General features: G+C 33.3%; 1 protein-coding gene across 9 annotated transcripts in view; it reads right to left on the bottom strand.

Moving 5' to 3' along the window:
- The window catches only part of LOC105477016 (phosphatidylinositol glycan anchor biosynthesis class N), a 157,620-nt gene that overhangs the window by 44,383 nt on the left and 95,928 nt on the right, over positions 1-17,309 (bottom strand). For 8 of the 9 annotated variants that reach the window (XR_011616842.1, XM_071085234.1, XM_071085235.1 and 5 more), the window contains 7 exons: positions 16,593-16,692; positions 16,396-16,488; positions 15,118-15,209; positions 12,345-12,453; positions 10,568-10,676; positions 6,413-6,515; positions 1,072-1,174 (listed from right to left, as the gene is read on the bottom strand). Coding sequence is in view for 8 of the 9 variants with exons in the window: in XM_071085234.1 (XP_070941335.1) it covers positions 1,072-1,174; positions 6,413-6,515; positions 10,568-10,676; positions 12,345-12,453; positions 15,118-15,209; positions 16,396-16,488; positions 16,593-16,692 (709 nt within the window). In the remaining variant the exon portion in view is untranslated. Of the gene's footprint in view, positions 1-1,071; positions 1,175-6,412; positions 6,516-7,170; positions 7,256-10,567; positions 10,677-12,344; positions 12,454-15,117; positions 15,210-16,395; positions 16,489-16,592; positions 16,693-17,309 lie in introns of those variants that run through there. The other variant, XM_024791310.2, reaches the window with a different exon arrangement.

The raw sequence follows: 17,309 nt of genomic DNA, 5'->3' as shown, positions 1-17,309 counted from the left end.
CACTAATGGGTGAATTTAAAGGTAGACTTTCCCCATTCCTACTTCCCATGTAATTTTCTAGTAAGTTCTTGGGATGTTTTAATACTCTTTTCTAGAAAGAGATACATTTGCTTTCAGTTAAAAACATAGAATTTAAAAAGTAACACAATAATCCTCAGCCTGATGAAATATTTAATATTAAGGCTAATCGCTGAGTATTTACATGAATCTGCTCAAAACTGCTTTTCATGTATTATTTTAATATTCAAGGACTAAAAGTTTAAAACCAGTAATTATTAAATATGCCTCAATAAAGTTTCTTCTTTATTGAAATTAATCATTCTGAATTATCAATAACAATTTACAAACTCAACTGGAGCCAGATAAGGATGGATCAACTATGAAGGTATTTTCTGTAATATTCATTTTATGTGACCTTAGTAAAATTGTAAATAATCTATCACCAATTTCTCAGAATTACCATCAGCTCTAAATATAGACAAGAAACATCAATTTAATTCTATAGCCCACCATGATAAAGGTATCCTTAAAAATTGGTTGGACTTTAGCCAACTCAAAGTATTATGTGTTGCATAAACAGTCTAAGATTTGGACTGAGGCCACAGTCATTAAGGCAGCAGAATAAGCAATCTGTATTAGGATGACCAGAAAGAGAAAAACAATAATAGAAACTTAAATGTCACCTTATAATCAAATTCATAAATTGACTTGTGACAACATAACAATTCTTCTAAGATAAATTGACAGAAGGAAAAATTGGATGTGAAATATGAAAAAAAAGTAAAAAGCATTCTTTTCTCTATTCTTTCACTTATATTGACATTTTTTAAAATCAATGATTCTCAAGTAATCACTAAGAAAAGCCCAACCTACACAACAACAAAATTGTGCTTTTCTGTGATAAGTAAAAAATCTTCCTTACCAATTATAAACTTAATTAATGCCAAACAACCAAAACTTTTTAACACTAAAATTTTAAGGAGAAAGAATTTTTGAAATAACATTGCAACTTCCTTATAGGATAGAGACTAATAGTCTCAAATAAAAACAACAATGACTTTGACCAGTTACCTTTTGTTTACAGCAAACACCAGATTGTTGTAGAGTTTCTTGTTCTATGTTTATCCAGACAAACATCAAACAAGACAATACTAGTGGAAAGACAGCTTCATACCTAACAGGTGGGGAAAGGAAGAAATGAAAAGGAAAAAACAGTAAAATAAGTAAAAATGCAAATTTACACTGAGGTCTTTCTCAAAATTAAAATAATTTGATAATACTTCTAAGTCACAGTATTACAAAACTTAAATTTTCTAGGCTTTCCAGAAGAAGAAAGTAGGAAACTAATATTTAAATTTTAACCCCAACATCATCTTTTTTGAGTGACATGAAATCTTGAGATAATTATGTGTTTAAAATAATAGAAATATATAAAAGTCATTCATAAAGGAAATGACAGATACACATAAAAGAGAAAGAAGGCATGAAGACAAAGGTAAAAAGATAATTCTTGAGGTAAAATTATTAACATACATAGAAGAGGAAGAAGAACACTCTAAATTTTCAAAAAAATGGGTGAAACAAGAACACAAACATGAAAATTGTTTGACCTTATTGATAACATATGGAAATTAAAACAATGGTGATATATCATATTTGCCAATATTAAAACAACAGTGTTAGCCGGGCATGGTGGCTCATGCCTGTAATCCCAGCACTTTGGCAGGCCAGGGCAGGCAGATCACGAGGTCAGGAGTTCGAGACCAGTCTGGCCAGCATAGTGAAACCCTGTCTCTACTAAAAATACAAAAAATTAGCCGGATGTGGTTGTGTGCGCCTGTAATCCCAGCTACTCAGGAGACTGAGGCAGGAGAATCTTCTTTGAGAAGATTCTGTCTCAAAAACAAAACAGTGTTGATAAGAGGGCAATGAAAAAGGAACTCTCATATGCTCTCTATGGGAATATACACTTTCTGGAAGACCATCTGATACTATGTATTAGAATCTCAAAAATATTCATATACTATAATGCAATAAGGCCATTTCTAAAAGTTTACCCTGAGAAAATAATCAGACATGTGCTACAATTTCCATGATAAAGATATCTGTTGTAACACTGGTTACAGAAGGGGGAAACAGAAAACAACCTACATGTCCACAGGGGAATGATTAAATGTGTGGTACACCTACAGGCTGGAGTGTAAAATGGACACAAAAACAAAGGAGAAGTGCTCATGAGACAACACAGTGATAGAAGCCTTTTCTAAACAGTTTCCGCTTTGTCTGGGGTAAATGTTCCACCTTCATAATCCCTAAATGCTCTATTATAGTACTTATACCATTTTAATCACATGTTTACCTGTATGCATCTATTATTACTTTATAAAATATTTGAAAACCAAGTCTGTGTCTGTCTCATCACCACTGCTGGCCCAGCTCACAAATATTTGCTGAGTGAGTTATTTATCTAATCAGAAGTTACAAAACAAAACAAAGACTTATTTCCTTTTTTAGTCTTTCAACTACCAAACTCTACAGCATATGGCATTATTTCCTAAAGATGAGAAAGTAAAAAAATTCCAAACACTTTAAACACTATTACAAATTATAAAATTATAACACTGAAAACTGGGCAGAAGAAAAGATTCAGGTTTCAGAAAACATACACAAATCACTTGATATATAAGACTTAGAAGGCCCAGGGATATGAACAGATACTACACACATGAGAAAATACCATGAGTAAAACAAGTACAGAAAACTGTACAAAGCAGTGCCATATCTGACCTCTTAATATAACGTTTGATATTCTTATTTAAAAATGGAAATACCAAATACTGTTACATATTTGTTACAGATAAGATGAAATAGTACTCCTCATATATAGTTTGTTGTAGATATTATACATTGGCACTGTTCTTAAGACAATTACAAGTTAAAAAAAGAAAGTTCATACCCAATGGCCCACATACACTATATGAGAAGTGAACAAAGGAAATAATCCAGACTATGAAAAAGCTTATGCATAAAAACATAACTCAAAATATTATGTGTAATAATAAAAAGTTGAAATAAAATCCATATCATGAAATATTAAATATCTATTAAAATGGTGGCTAGGAAGCCTATAAGCCACCTAGAAAATGCTTCTGAAATAATGTGAATTAGAAAAAAAGATCCAAAATAGAACATGTACTGCAATTAATTTTATGTTAAAAAGACAAATATGGGGGGGGGTAACACCAGAAAGAAATATACCAGAACATTAATAAGAGTAGAGTTAATACATGATTTTATCCCTTATCCCTACTTTCCATAATGTGATGACTCTATATGTCCAGTGATTTTTTAAAAATTGAAAAACAAATATTTAGAATGCTTGTATCCCTGGCCTTTCTTTAAAGTTCAGTTCAATGTCCTTGATGGCACTAACTCAGCTTTCCTATTCAAGCTCTTTCTCTAGTCAGTCTTTGTTTCATACAACACACAACTTCATTAACTCACAGTAACTTCATTGTTTGATTTTGTAATTGCCTAACACTGTAAAATACAGCTCTTATTTTATAGCAGCTTATAACTCTATTGTACACCAGTATTACACTAACGGTTCTCTCTGTGTGTCTGCAGAGCGCTCTGGACACTGGATATATGAAAGAAAAAACAACTGTTGATTAATTGAATCAAGGTACATACTCTGAACAAAAGGGGACCATAATTTTTTTAAAGATTTGCAGTTATATATGAAGTTATTGTTTCCTAATATTTAAAAACATAAATGTCATAGTTCTACAAATAGTAGAATTTATTTATTTCCTTTTAAAAAACTATACATTATGATCATTTTCTTTTGTAAAATGTAGATGAATAAACCAGATAAAGATAATCTTCCTATGGGACTTTATCTCTTAAGACAATCAATATTTTGTATAAAGTCTGTATATCTGCATTAATAAACTGAAATATCAATGAAATGTCATCACAGGCTCAGGGAGAACATAATGAAAACTTACTAAATTAGGATCTGCTGGTTTGGTCTCTGTGCAAATTGAATAGGGCTGACAAGGCATTCAGCTTTGTATTATAGTTTGCTAAGCAAAGGAATAATGCAAAGAAAATTTCAAAGGGAAATGTTTAACCAGCACTAACCAAGAGAACAAGCTATTTTCAAGTATTACAATAGCTCCATTTGCATAAAATAATTAAGTGCTGATTAAAAATGAATCTTCTTTATTCATTAAATCAAGAATGCATTGTAAGAATGTAAGATTACTATTGTTGTATTTCTATATTATAATATAACTATATTTCTTTTAAATATTCTGTAATTCTGAATATTCAATAATTTACACAGAGAACCCTCCAGGTCATCCAAAATGGGTAAGGCTGAATCATAACAGGTGGACTATGTTTTGCAAAACTGATTTGACACTGAGAAAATGTACTGATTGAAATGACTGAATTGTGCTATTTCAAGATACTCTTTTCAATTTTTTTTGGCAAAGCTAGATACACTTTCTGATGTCGAATAATATATCTCTTAATGAATTCATTAATAAGGTCATATAGTGCCTTATTCTGATTTTAGGTATAGATTTTCCCTTTTTAGATTTTCTTAAGTTATGATTCTGATTATGCTTATTATGATAATTTGTTTTGGCATCTCCTATGACTATTAAATTGATGATTTAAAATACTATGTAAGTTACATGATTAATCATGCTACCTTATGAAATAGTTTTTTTACTCAAAATTAAACTTCAGTTATCTTTGTTTCTTGATCTCCTTTTCTAATCCAGCAAATCAGATCTATTTTTATACTTGTTTACATTTTTTAATCAACTACACATCCCTTTAAATCTGTTTATTGTTTTAGAATTTGAAAGTTCAAAAAAGAGAAAGGCCTATTGATTAAGAGACTGTACAGAAGTTAGTACATATTTCTGGACACTTTCCAACATTTATTTCCTTAAATCAACCTCTGGGTGTAATCTCTTAATAAAATTCATGAGTCTCCCTGAAACGGTAGGTTAGAATAGAAGTTATTTTAACTTCTGCTTTCTTATATAGATCAAAAACTTGTGCATAGCCAAATTCATTTTTACTCTCATAGATTCTAATTTAACAAAATTATTTATCCTGAAATTTCACTAATAAAGGGGGAAACCGTAAAAGATTTTAAGCTCTCATGTTCATCACTCTTGAATAACAGATGCTCATAAATTTCCAGTTTTATTTTAAAGTTCTATTTCAAAGGTCTAAATCTCAAAGAAAGCCTCTCTTAAAATCTTGTTAGGTAGCTGGTAAAAAGTTCCATGACATTTGTATCACATCTTCAGAGCTGTGGCCCACATCTGGTTAGGCAGGGGGAAGGGAAACAAAAGGAGATAGACAGCTTTGGTGAAAAAAAGGTTTAGGGCCCCACTGGATCATCTCTTATATGAGACTACAAGAACTCCTGAGGTCTAGGTCACTTAGGGTGTTAGGGTCTACTGTGGGAAGACTTTGAGAACACCTCTAATTTTGAATTATGACAACTAAGTTTCCAAAAGGGAGAACCTGAGCCTTAGACCCCAAATGGCTTTACAAAATCATTTGAACTGTGAATAATCTCATAGCATAATGGTGAATCCCTAGGTTTAGTCTAACTTCGATCAAGATTCTGTATTCGGGCTAAAATTCAAACTGTTTATGAGTGGTGTTTATTCACTGTTTGTTCTAGTCATTGTTTGTTATAATGTGCACATTTCTTATCCTCATAAAGATTTAAGTAAGGACAAAATTCAAAAACAAGAAAAGAATTCTTCAAAGATAACGGACAGAGTACATCCCTGTCTTCACTGAGTTCTAGAAAATGCTTTGGGATTCACCCCAAGTCAAGCTGCTGATTTTTCGTTTTCTTTTGTTTTGTTTTGGTAAGCAAATTTCAATCTTAAACAAAAATCTTTAAAAGTTTTGGGAAAATATTCTGAAGGTTCTCTGAATCAAATGAATATTTGAATTGTGAGATGTGTAAGATTTAAAAAGTACTATATTCAAAGAAGAATGGCCAAATCAAAGCATAATTTAAGATGGATACAAGGAATGCAATAAAAAATAAAAGTCAATGAGACTTAAAATTCTTCCATAATCAATCAGAATTTTCTAACATTATAGTTAAGTGATATTTTAGCAACTTCAGAAAAGAGAAACACAAAGACAGCAAGCAATACTATGAAATGGATTAAAAAAAAAGAAAACAGAAGATTACAGATCAAGTCAGATATAGTTCTCACTGAGAGGTAAATATTTATAATGTATCCCTCAAGATTTAGAAAACATTTTTCATTTCCAGAAGTTAAACACTAATAGAGAAAATACCAATATATCATTTAAAATGTGCTGCTATAAAATTAAATTGTTAAAAAGTTTATACCCTGTGCTTAGAAGTAGGTAGGTTGACATCAATGAAAGAAGTATGCTGAACAATCGCTGAAAGACAGCTGGAGAACTCAGTAGTGGCACAAACAAGGAAGAGGCTGCAATGAAACAAAACAGGTCATTTGTCAGTACAAGAGACACAAAAAAATGTTAGTGTAGAGCCAGGCATGGTGGCTCACACCTGTAATCTCAGCACTTTGGGAGGCTGAGGCAGGTGGATCACCTGATGTCAGGAGTTCGAGACCAGCCTTGCCAACATGGTAAAACTCCCATCTTTACCAAAAATACAAAAATTAGCCGGGTGTGGTGGCAGGTGCCTGTAATCCCAGCTACTTAGGAGGCTGAGGTAGGAGAATTGCTTGAACTCGGGAGGCGGAGGTTGCAGTGAGCCGAGATTGCACCACTGCACTCCAGCCTAGGTGACAAGAGTGAAACTCCATCTCAAAAACAAAAACAAAAAAAGTTACTGTAGAAGCCCTGAATAATCTAGTATTATTTATGGCATTTATGGCTTTGTGACCTTGAACATGAAGCTACATATCCCCTAATTATAGTCAAGCCTCACATTTTTTATTAATATTACATTTCATTGTTTTAACTATGCTCAGATTTTCTCAATTTATATTCAGCCCAGATCACTGTAATAATATTAACTCAAAAATGAATTATTTTCTAATGAAATAAAAGTATTACTCAAGATTTAGCACCCTTTGCTTAATTAGGCATTTATATCTTAGTTCAAAGATAACTTACTCCTCAGAAACTGATTTTTTTCCTAACCCCTTCCTTCTCCAAGTTTTCCCGCTGTAAAGTATGCACTGACAGTTGCAGTATGCCCCTTGGAAAAGAGAACAGGAATGAGTTCACCATGCATGAGAGTTGTATTAACTCTCCCCCGGGATAATAAAAGGAACTACCCAAGCGGAGGAAGGGCAGATGAAGTGGGTGGGGTGGCAAAACGTAAACTCTTCCATCCCTATTCTGGGAGGGAAATGTGCGTAACTTCCTAATCCCCCTAGTGCTCTAGAGTTTGAAGATAGACAAGTTGGGATGAAATCCCGGCTGAATCACTTACTAATTGCTCAAACTATAGGGCAAGTTCATTAACTGATCTAAGCAGAAATTTACCCACCTATCAAATAGAGATGACATTAAAAAGTTGTGAAGATTAAATACAATTTCACCTATACAATGTTCGCTGAGCATAGTGCCTAGCACATAGTGCTTAGTTACTGTTAACTGTGGTTATTATTATTAGTCAACATCTTCTAAATTAATTTACATGTAATGTCAATTTCATCTAAAGTCAAGTCACTGCAAGATTTAAGACTATGAAGTTATATTTTTAATACCCTTACATGAGTAGCTTCTGACTTTTTTCCAGATGTGTAGTTCCGATCATAATCAACTGATACATATTTTAACTGGAAGAAATAACATTTCAATATCTCTGATTTTAAAAGTCAGTTAATCTGTTGGACAAATGATGGTTGTTAAAAAATAAAAAATAAATAAAAAGTAAATAATAAAAGTCAGTTCAAATGAGACCTCTTCCGTAAAACTGTACACATTTTCTGTCCTTGTTCTACGTTTGTCTAAATGCTTGATAAGGTACTAAAGGGGAAATAAGAGTCTCTATTCTAAATGACATAAGTAGAACCAATTTCAAAACATGCCGTCCATTTGGAGATCATAGCATATTAAGCAAAAATGCTCATTAAAGCTAGACCATGGTGTATCTGTGCCTAAAAGAGATCTTTGGAGATACTGATGACTTACCTATGAGTTAACTTTATTTCATGTCTTACATCATTTTGTAGGTATCCTCTAGAAGCTAGCTCTACCAATACCAAGAAGGAAAGATCTTGTTTAAAATACATGCCCAGAGAAACTTTCATGTTTGGAGAACAACAGCAATAAACTGATTCTAAATCTCCTCCTCACCATTCCAAAACAATAATCAAATAAACAAGGACAATTAAAAAAAACCATACAGGATACTCCAAATAGAGAAAGAAGCATATAAAACACTGCATAATGTATAAGTGTGCTCTACTACAACATAAGAAGATTTGACAGAATCTTATTGACAGAATCTTCAATTTGTTGTAGTAGAGCACACTCACACATTATGCAGTGTTTTATATGCTTCTTGAGAACAAGCCTAAGAGTCATGTTAGTAAACATGAATGAGCTCAACTCACCTTTTTATTTAAAAGAAAAAAAATTGTGGAATTGGCACATAAAGCAAAACCTAACTCTAGGCAGAACACAGGAACTAAACTTAAAACACAGTGATTCTAAAAGGCTAAAAATAAAGGCTAATGGAAACAGTACAAAATCTAGAGTTGCAATCCTGATACCAAAGTATACTTTAGACCAAAAACAATCAATAAGGAAAAGAAGAACACTTTATGATGTTAAAAGTGACATTCCACAATGATAATGTAATAGTTATGAATATTTTGCTGCAAACAACATAACCTAAAACAAAATTATGACATCCTTCACAGAAATAGAAAATAAAATCCTAAAATTCATATGGAACCACAAAAGACTCTGAATAGCTAAAGCAATCCTGAGCTTTTAAAAAGAGAACAAAGCTGGAGGCATCATGAAGTCATGCTGAAGGCATGATTTCAAAGTATACTACAAAGCTATAGTAACCCAAACAACATGGTACTGGCATAGAAACAGACACATAGGTGAATGGAACAGAATAGAGAACCCAGAAATAAATCCACACATTTATAGCCAACTCATTTAGACAAAGGCACCAAGAACATACATTGAGGAAAGGACCGTCTCTCCAATAAATAGTGCTAGGAAAATGGAATATCCATATTCAAAACAATAAAACAAAACCCTTATCTCTTACCACATAAAAAAGAAATCAACTCAAAATGGATTAAAGACTTAAATGTAAGACCTGAAACTATGAAACTACTAGAAGAAAACATTGGGAAAACACTTCAGGACAGTAGTCTGACAAAGATGTTTTGGGTAAGACCTCAAAAGCACAGGTAACAAAAGCAAAAGTAGACAAATGGGATTATATCAAGATTAAAAGCTTCTGCATAGCAAAGGAAACCATCAACAGAGTGAAGAGACAACCTACAGAATGGGAGAAAATATTTGCAAACTACCCATCTGACAAGGAATTAATAAAATATATAAAAAGTATAAACAATTGAACAGCAAAAAACCTATTAATTCAACTAAAAAATGGGCAAATGATCTAAGTAGACATTTCTCAAAAGAAGACGTACAAATGGCCAACAGGTATATGAAAAAATATTCACTATCGCTAATCTTCAAAGAAATGCAAATCAAAACCACAATGAGATATCATCTCGCCCCAGTTAGAACTGCTATTATCAAAAAGACAAAAAATAGCAGATGCTGGCAATGATGTGGAGACGGGGGAAACTTTGTACATTGTTGGTGGGAATGTAAGTTAGTACAGGCATTCATGAGGGGTGGGCCCCCATGACCCAAACAACAAAAATCATCAAAAGATGTAAAAAAGCGTATGTCAAATTATTCACTGGCATTACAAAGTGTCTTCTCTGAACAAAAAACTTGGGCTCAAAACTTGCTCTTGTCTTCCAACTGGAAGGGAAAACCTAAGTCCTAAAATTACATGTTTGCTTCACACATATATTTCAACATTCTCAATTAAGAGGACTACATAGAAAAATATGCTTTCAAATGTCTAACTAGCTTTAAAAAATATGTAAGGTATACTAGTCGATGTTATTTTCAGGAAGGGAAACAGATAAAATTTAAACATTTCCCAGTCCCTGTGTAAGAACAGAGAATTTATGAATTGGCATGAAAATGAAGCATAAGATCCTCTTCACCCTTTTCTCTTTTGGAATCACTTAGTCAAATCTTATAAGATGTTAATAAATACCTAGCTTTATTATCAGGTCATAAATATTCTATCCAATTATCTTAGTAACACATGCATGCACATGAGAATTCTCTTTGTTAAATTCCAGCAAGAGTTAGAAATAATAGCTCCTTATTATTATTTTCCTGCAACAAAATTATTTCTTTCAATAACAATGATACAGACATAAACAGATCATTTAAAAATAACTAAGTTGATATCAAATTACCTCACTTGGTTTGAGTGGCCTCTTACCTAATGTTGCCCAGCTAATAATTTGATTCATAAGAGGCAGTCCTTGCTTCCTAAGTAGACTACTCTGGGTGCTATACACAACATACATGGAGAGCACTGTGCTCAGCACCTAAAGACAAAGAAGAAATAAGTTAAAAAAAAAAAAAAAAAAAGAGAAGGTAGTGAAAGACTATAACTAGCAAGAACTTAAGACAGTCTTATTTCTGAGATGTTAAAATCTGGAAAAAATGTGTATCTTGGAATCAATGAAATACAGTGGACAGTACAGGAACTGATGCAAGTTAATAAACCTAATGCAAAAATGAATTTTGTAACAGAGTTACCTAATACTCAGGGGTATGTCTAACAAAGCACATAAGAATGTTAGCATGATATTCTTGGCTACCCTAGAGAGAGATCCAGAAACATTCACTTCTGTGGAAGCACTCATTATTCTGGATACATTCTGTCAAAGCTACTACGGCTTAAGTGTAAAGCCAGTCAGAGTACCATTTAAAAAGAAACATATGTTTCAATGGCTTGACAGGATTTTTGACAAAAAATTTCTTCTCTTTTTATAAGTTCCCTGTCGCTCTCCAAGAATGAATTTAACTTGTGATGTAATCTTTCAAATGTTGTGTATTTTTATTTCAGAGTGTTCTTGGAAATACCATCTACTATCCCAGCTCTATTCTTGAGGAAATTTTTTAGAAGACTCATATGAGTTTTGCTTTTTGTCTGTGATCTAAACATGGTTATTTATTTATTTATTTATTTATTTATTCATTCGGTTAAAAAGAAAAACAGATGTTTTCCATCCTTATCTATGGAAAAAGTTGTCATTTTATAGACTATCACATGATACGATGTTCGTCACAACCCTATTAGATATTATCTCTACAGATTAAAAACAAACTGAAGTGGCTGGGTGTGGTGGCTCATGCCTGTAATCCCAGGACTTTGGGAGGCCGGGGCCAGTAGATCACCTGAGGTCAGGAGTTCAAGACCAGCCTGGCCAACATGGTGAAATCCCGAGTCTACTAAATATACAACATTAGCCAGGCGTAGTGGCTCACGCCTGTAATCCCAGCTACTCAGGAAGCTGAGGCAGGAGAATCGCTTGAACCCAGAAGGCAGAGGTTGCAGTGAGCTGAGATTGCACCACTGCACTCCAGCCTGGGTGACAAGAGCAAGACTCCATCTCAATAAACACACACACACACACACACACACACACACACACACACACACACACAGATAAATCAAATTACTAAAAAGTACCCATCTAGTATGCAGCGTAACTGGGAACTGACTCAATTTTGAAACATCAAGTTAAAAGTTATTTTCACCACACCAAAGCCACTAACCATGCTGAAGTTTATTTTCACCTGGGACATTAACTGAAGTCTTAAACTGGCTATTCTTAATATAAACATACTCCAGGCTGCCTTCACTTCAAAGAAGTGACCTTCCCTGACCCAAATGAGGACAAGGTAGAATCTCAGTCCAGAGGAAGCCCTTTTCAGTTCAACTTTTTATCAATACAGGTGTCCCTTCAGTTTCGGTAACCTCTGCTCTTTAGGCATCACTGGGCTGCCTCTTATGGACCTTGTGCTATTTCATACCTCTTAAAGAATACATTTCCATGTAGCATCTTAAACAGAAAGCTTTCTTCTCAGCTGGCAGATACTAAGTAGCATAAAGGTAATGGCATTTTATGAACATAATTAAATATAACCATAGGATACATTTTTGGTATATCATTAGTATAACATAGTATTGAAAATCTGTAACAGACCTGTAATAGATGTACCAACAGCTCTTCCTTTCTAAAGCTATCTTTTCTTTTCCTGAGAGATGTTACAACACACAGGGATAGCAGAAGAACCAGCAAGCCTGCACCCATCCTGTTTTGAAATACAATTCACAATTTTAAATTTTCTTCAGATATTTACTGAATACGTATCAGATGGAACTACGAGACATCTAACTCTAATACAGACCTCTCAGTCATTTGGCTTAATTAAGAGGAAGTAGCAAAAAGGGTACATTTTAAGATTTTTAAGAAAACTTTTAAGTTTAAGATTTTAAGAAAACTTAAAATCTTAGGATAAAGATACTGCTGGATGTGGTTATTTGCAACTTCTCCCCACAATTTTTTAAGTATGTCTACCTTACTTCTATAATTTAATTTTTAAAAATTTTAGGCATATCAAATACTATAATATGTAGCCTGAAATGGGCAAATTCACAAAAATTTACAATATAAAGCATAACTAAACAAGTATATTATCAGTATCTACAACATGTATTTTGTGATTATGAAACTTACTCATGCAAAAAGTATCTACATATATAACCCATATTATTTCTAGCAGGAAAAACAGCTCCCTTCTGTGACAGACCTTGGTATTTTCCTCAGCTGCTCCTGGCTGAGGGAAGAGGTAGGCAGTGGTCACATGGGTGGCATGCAGGTGAGGTATTTGTACAGTAATGAAACAACAAATTACACCTTTCAAGAACACCAGGTATAGTATGTTTCCTAAAGTCAAAGGTGACTGATCCCAGGGAAATGGTGCCCTACTGTTGAGCTCTGTCTCACCTCCTTAACATCTGAATAACATAGTAAAGCCAAAATGATGCTGAGGATGAAATCCGGAACCCAAATAGAACTAAGAGAAAAGGAATTGGTTGAAGAGAAAAAAGAAAGAGCAAAAAGCAGAGCTGGACACCTAAGAAGAATGCAAAGCAGGAATCCCCAGAAAAATGCTTGATGGTTGTTGCTGATGCTTCAAATACAATCTTTGAGAATCCTAAGGAGAAAGGTAATCATATATTCAACATGGATTATCATTAAAATTTAGGAAAAAATAGTCACATATGACCAAGATTCTTTGCTTTTTCTTTTTCTCTTTCTTAAGTTTTAAAATAATTTGGTATTTAAATTTATTGGCATATATGTTTTTACTTTAGAAAACTGGAGTACCAGACATTACAACTATGTTGTACACATGTTTGCTTTTTCCTTTAATTGTATCCTTAAATGTTTCATAAAATGACATCTTTGTAATTTTCTGAAGAAGGGAGATGCTGTGACAGATGAAAAGGAGAGTAGAAGTTTCCCCATGAACCAGGAATCAAAATAAATAAGCTGCAAATATAGCTAGTAGGATAAACTTAAAATCACTGAGCAATTTAAATTTAGAGGGAAACAATATAATTTTCTAAAATATAAATTAGATTTCTCATATTTTTACAAGTTTATTTGCTTCCCACATTCATCCTTAATAGAATATGCAAGTGGCAAATTTATACAATTTCCTTCCCTTTGAGCATATGTTAAATTCTGCTCAACTATGCCAATACTGCTTGAGCAGGACTGATAGGCAGAGACTGATGAAGGGAAGGAAAGGGGCTTTATAGAAACGTTACAAGAGCTTACAGAGCAATCTGAAGCAAGAAATAAATGAAAATATTTGAATTCATTTTCTCACATACTACTCGTAGGTTACGAAAGTTGCAAAATATTTTGACTTAGTAACACTCTAATGAAGTATGGCTTAGATAGTAAGGTGTTAGAATTCAATACAATTATTTTGAGCTCTGCTAATAAATTGACTTCCTGGGATAATTCCTGATGTATTCCATATTGGTAGTCTCATATAAATAGGAGAAAATGTATAGAATCTCATAAATTAGCACATATTTTTACAAAATATTATTTAGCTAATCTTCCTTGATTTAAAAATATATAACCGTATCCATTACAGATTTGGTTAAAATGTTTTAAAAAACGCTTATAGTGTTCTGAAGAAAGTAACAAAGATGATTTAATTTCTAATTCCCATGATTAGAAAATAAGAGAGGAAATGTTAAATGAAATAATGATTATACACACACTCAAACAGCCCATAATTTACTTGACAATAAAGTGCAGTTAAAAGCAAAGGTAACCAGTTATTTTATAGATTTATTTAGGTTATTGAAGACAAATAAATATAGCAGCATAGTAGGGAATTTAGGTAAGATATGCAGAAGACTTTTCAAACAATTTGAGTGGTTAAACATGGGAAAGCTGGCAAGGTAAACAGAGTTTCCTCCCACAGAGATCTTTACATTCAATTTAGAATAGCAGAAAATTTAATTTTTACATGACATTTTAGTGTGGACATGATTGAAGCAAAGAGGGCTAACACAGTATCTTTGAGACCTTTCTGTTTCGGCAACAGAACTTTTTTTTCATATGAAACTAAAACTTTCACTGATTCCTCCAAGTATAAAAGAAAGAAAATCTTCTAGACTTAAACAAACAAACAAAAAAAAAGGGGAGCATTTTAAGTTATCAGTGGCACAATTTCATTATGAAAGCCCGGAAGCATCTACTAGGAGGTTTAATGACTCTTAGAACTTAGGCTAAACTCATGACTAATGGTTTGATATTGGTATTTTAAATTCCCATTAGTTCACATGATTTTAAATTCTTGACTAAGATTAGGTTCAAATTTTACAGTGTTAATTGAGAAAAAAAGAAACTGTATTGAAAAGAAAAGAAAATACAGTATTATTCATACACTAGAGAGATGTCTGGCTTTCGACCTACAACCGGCATCAGTGGGAACACCGCCAGGAGCACAGAGAAGAAAGCCCAACTCAGTGAGGTCACCTAAAATCAAGAAGAAAGTTATCTTTAGACAAACAGGGTATAGAAAACTATCATCAGTGTTTCACAGGCTATATGACTGTGAAGGTAAAAGGAAAATGTAAAGTCTTACAGCTATTTATTATTTTATTTTTCAAATACTTTCTAGCAGAATCAACAGCTAACTACTTTAAAAAGTAATAGTTACTATTTGTGAAGGACCTGTTGCATAGCAGGTATAGTATTAGGTGTAATATGAGCATTTTCTCATTTAATTCTCACAATAACCTCCAGAGGCAGATATTATTCTTCCCAATGCATCAGATGATGAAACAGAGATCAGAGAAGTTAAAATATAAGTAGTACCAGGTCCATGACAAGTAAATAAAATAACCAAGCTTTAAACCTGCATAAAGTGCTTCACTCAATTTATGTTAGACTATGTATTGATGAAGACATCTATAAAAAAGGTGGCCTACAATAATCATCAAACAATTGAACCCAGAAGGAAAATAAGTAAAACTACTTTCGTAATTAGATTAAGATCTCTCACAAATTAAAAGATCAATAATCCCATTCTTTGAAGTTTTTTTATAAATTCTCAGAGTAGAAAGAAGATATCTTCCTGCTACTTCTATCAAAAAGTATGAAAGTGGAAATAGGAGAGCATTCTTTGTAGAAGCACATTGTAATTCCCTACCTAGCTGAAGGAAGAAAATCAAGACTCAAAATATTTTAATAATTTAATAATTATATATCTATAATAAATACACACTTCTCCAGAAAAAAAAAAAAAAAAAAAAAAAAAAACTGAGTGTTTCAGAGTAAGGAGGGAGATGTCTCCTGTGACTCAAGTTCAGAGTGCAGACCCCTAAGCCACTGGGCTGTGCTGCTCTGGGCGACTCCTCTCCTGGTCCATTATCAAGATATTTGAAGCTAAACAAATCCAGGAAGTGCTTCAGAGATGCACATATCAGTACAACTTATATAGCACCTCAATTACCACATAACTGGCCCATTTTGATGTGAAAGTCTAAGTGAATTACTGAAACCTTACAGGTAATGTCAGTCATCCTATCAATATGACTAGGCTCTTTTATGTAAGAACACATTCTACCCTTTTCTTTAAAAATAAACAGTTCCTTAAGTTACATACGTGTCAAAACAAAGTAGTTACTAATCTGTCCTATGTCAAAATGAGTACTCATACCTTTGCTCGAGTCCACAGCCGAGTGAGAAATGGCCAAACCGCAAAGGCAGTAAGTCCAGCGGTAAGCATATAGCGGTAGAAAAAACTGAGAACCTAGTAATGCATTCCAAAGAAGGAATGAAAAATAAGGTCATTTAGTACTAGTTACAAATATATAAAAGAAATTTGCAAATGTTGTAATCTGATAAGTTACTTACTAATATTTCAATGCCCAAGGTAAAAACTAACAGGTACCCAACAAAATGGCTCAGAGGATAGGTCAACAGTGATGTGACAAGGTCCTGAACAACTTGAAATCTGTTTCAAATAAAAAGATTGATTGAATTTTAAAGTCAGGTCATACATAGTATAAAAATACAAACTTTGCACAAAGCTAAAAAAACTAGAGAATTTTCCATTTATAGATGATTCAAAAACTAAAATAAACTCTAACGGATTTGTTTCAACGGCTTTACTTACCTAATTTTTTTTTTAATCTAGAAGTATTTTAGGGAAAATGTAATTTCTGAATTAATTTGAAAATGATCGGCCAGGCGCAATGGCTCACGCCTGTAATCCCAACACTTTGGGAGACTAAAGAGGGCGGATCACCTGAGGTCAGGAGTTTGAGACCAGCCTGGCCAACATGGTAAAACCCCATCTCTACTAAAAATACAAAATTAGCCAGGCTTGATGGCACATGCCTGTAATCCCAGCTACTTGGGAGGCTGAGACAGGAGAATCGCTTGAACCTGGGAGGTGGAGGTTGCAGTGAGCTGAGATGGTACCATTGCACTCCACCCTGGGCAACAAGAGCGAAACTCTGTCTCAAAAAAAAAAAAAAAGAAAGAAAAAAGAAAATTATCACAAAAGTTTGCTTGGTTTTTGTAAGCATTAATGACAATAAATGAATCTTGTTTGATCTTAGTTTACAT

Source organism: Macaca nemestrina, chromosome 19 (genome assembly GCF_043159975.1).
Source record: "Macaca nemestrina isolate mMacNem1 chromosome 19, mMacNem.hap1, whole genome shotgun sequence".
Lineage (NCBI taxonomy): Eukaryota > Metazoa > Chordata > Mammalia > Primates > Cercopithecidae > Macaca > Macaca nemestrina.
Note: the sequence above shows the minus strand (reverse complement) of the source record. Positions and strands in the feature narration are given on the sequence as shown.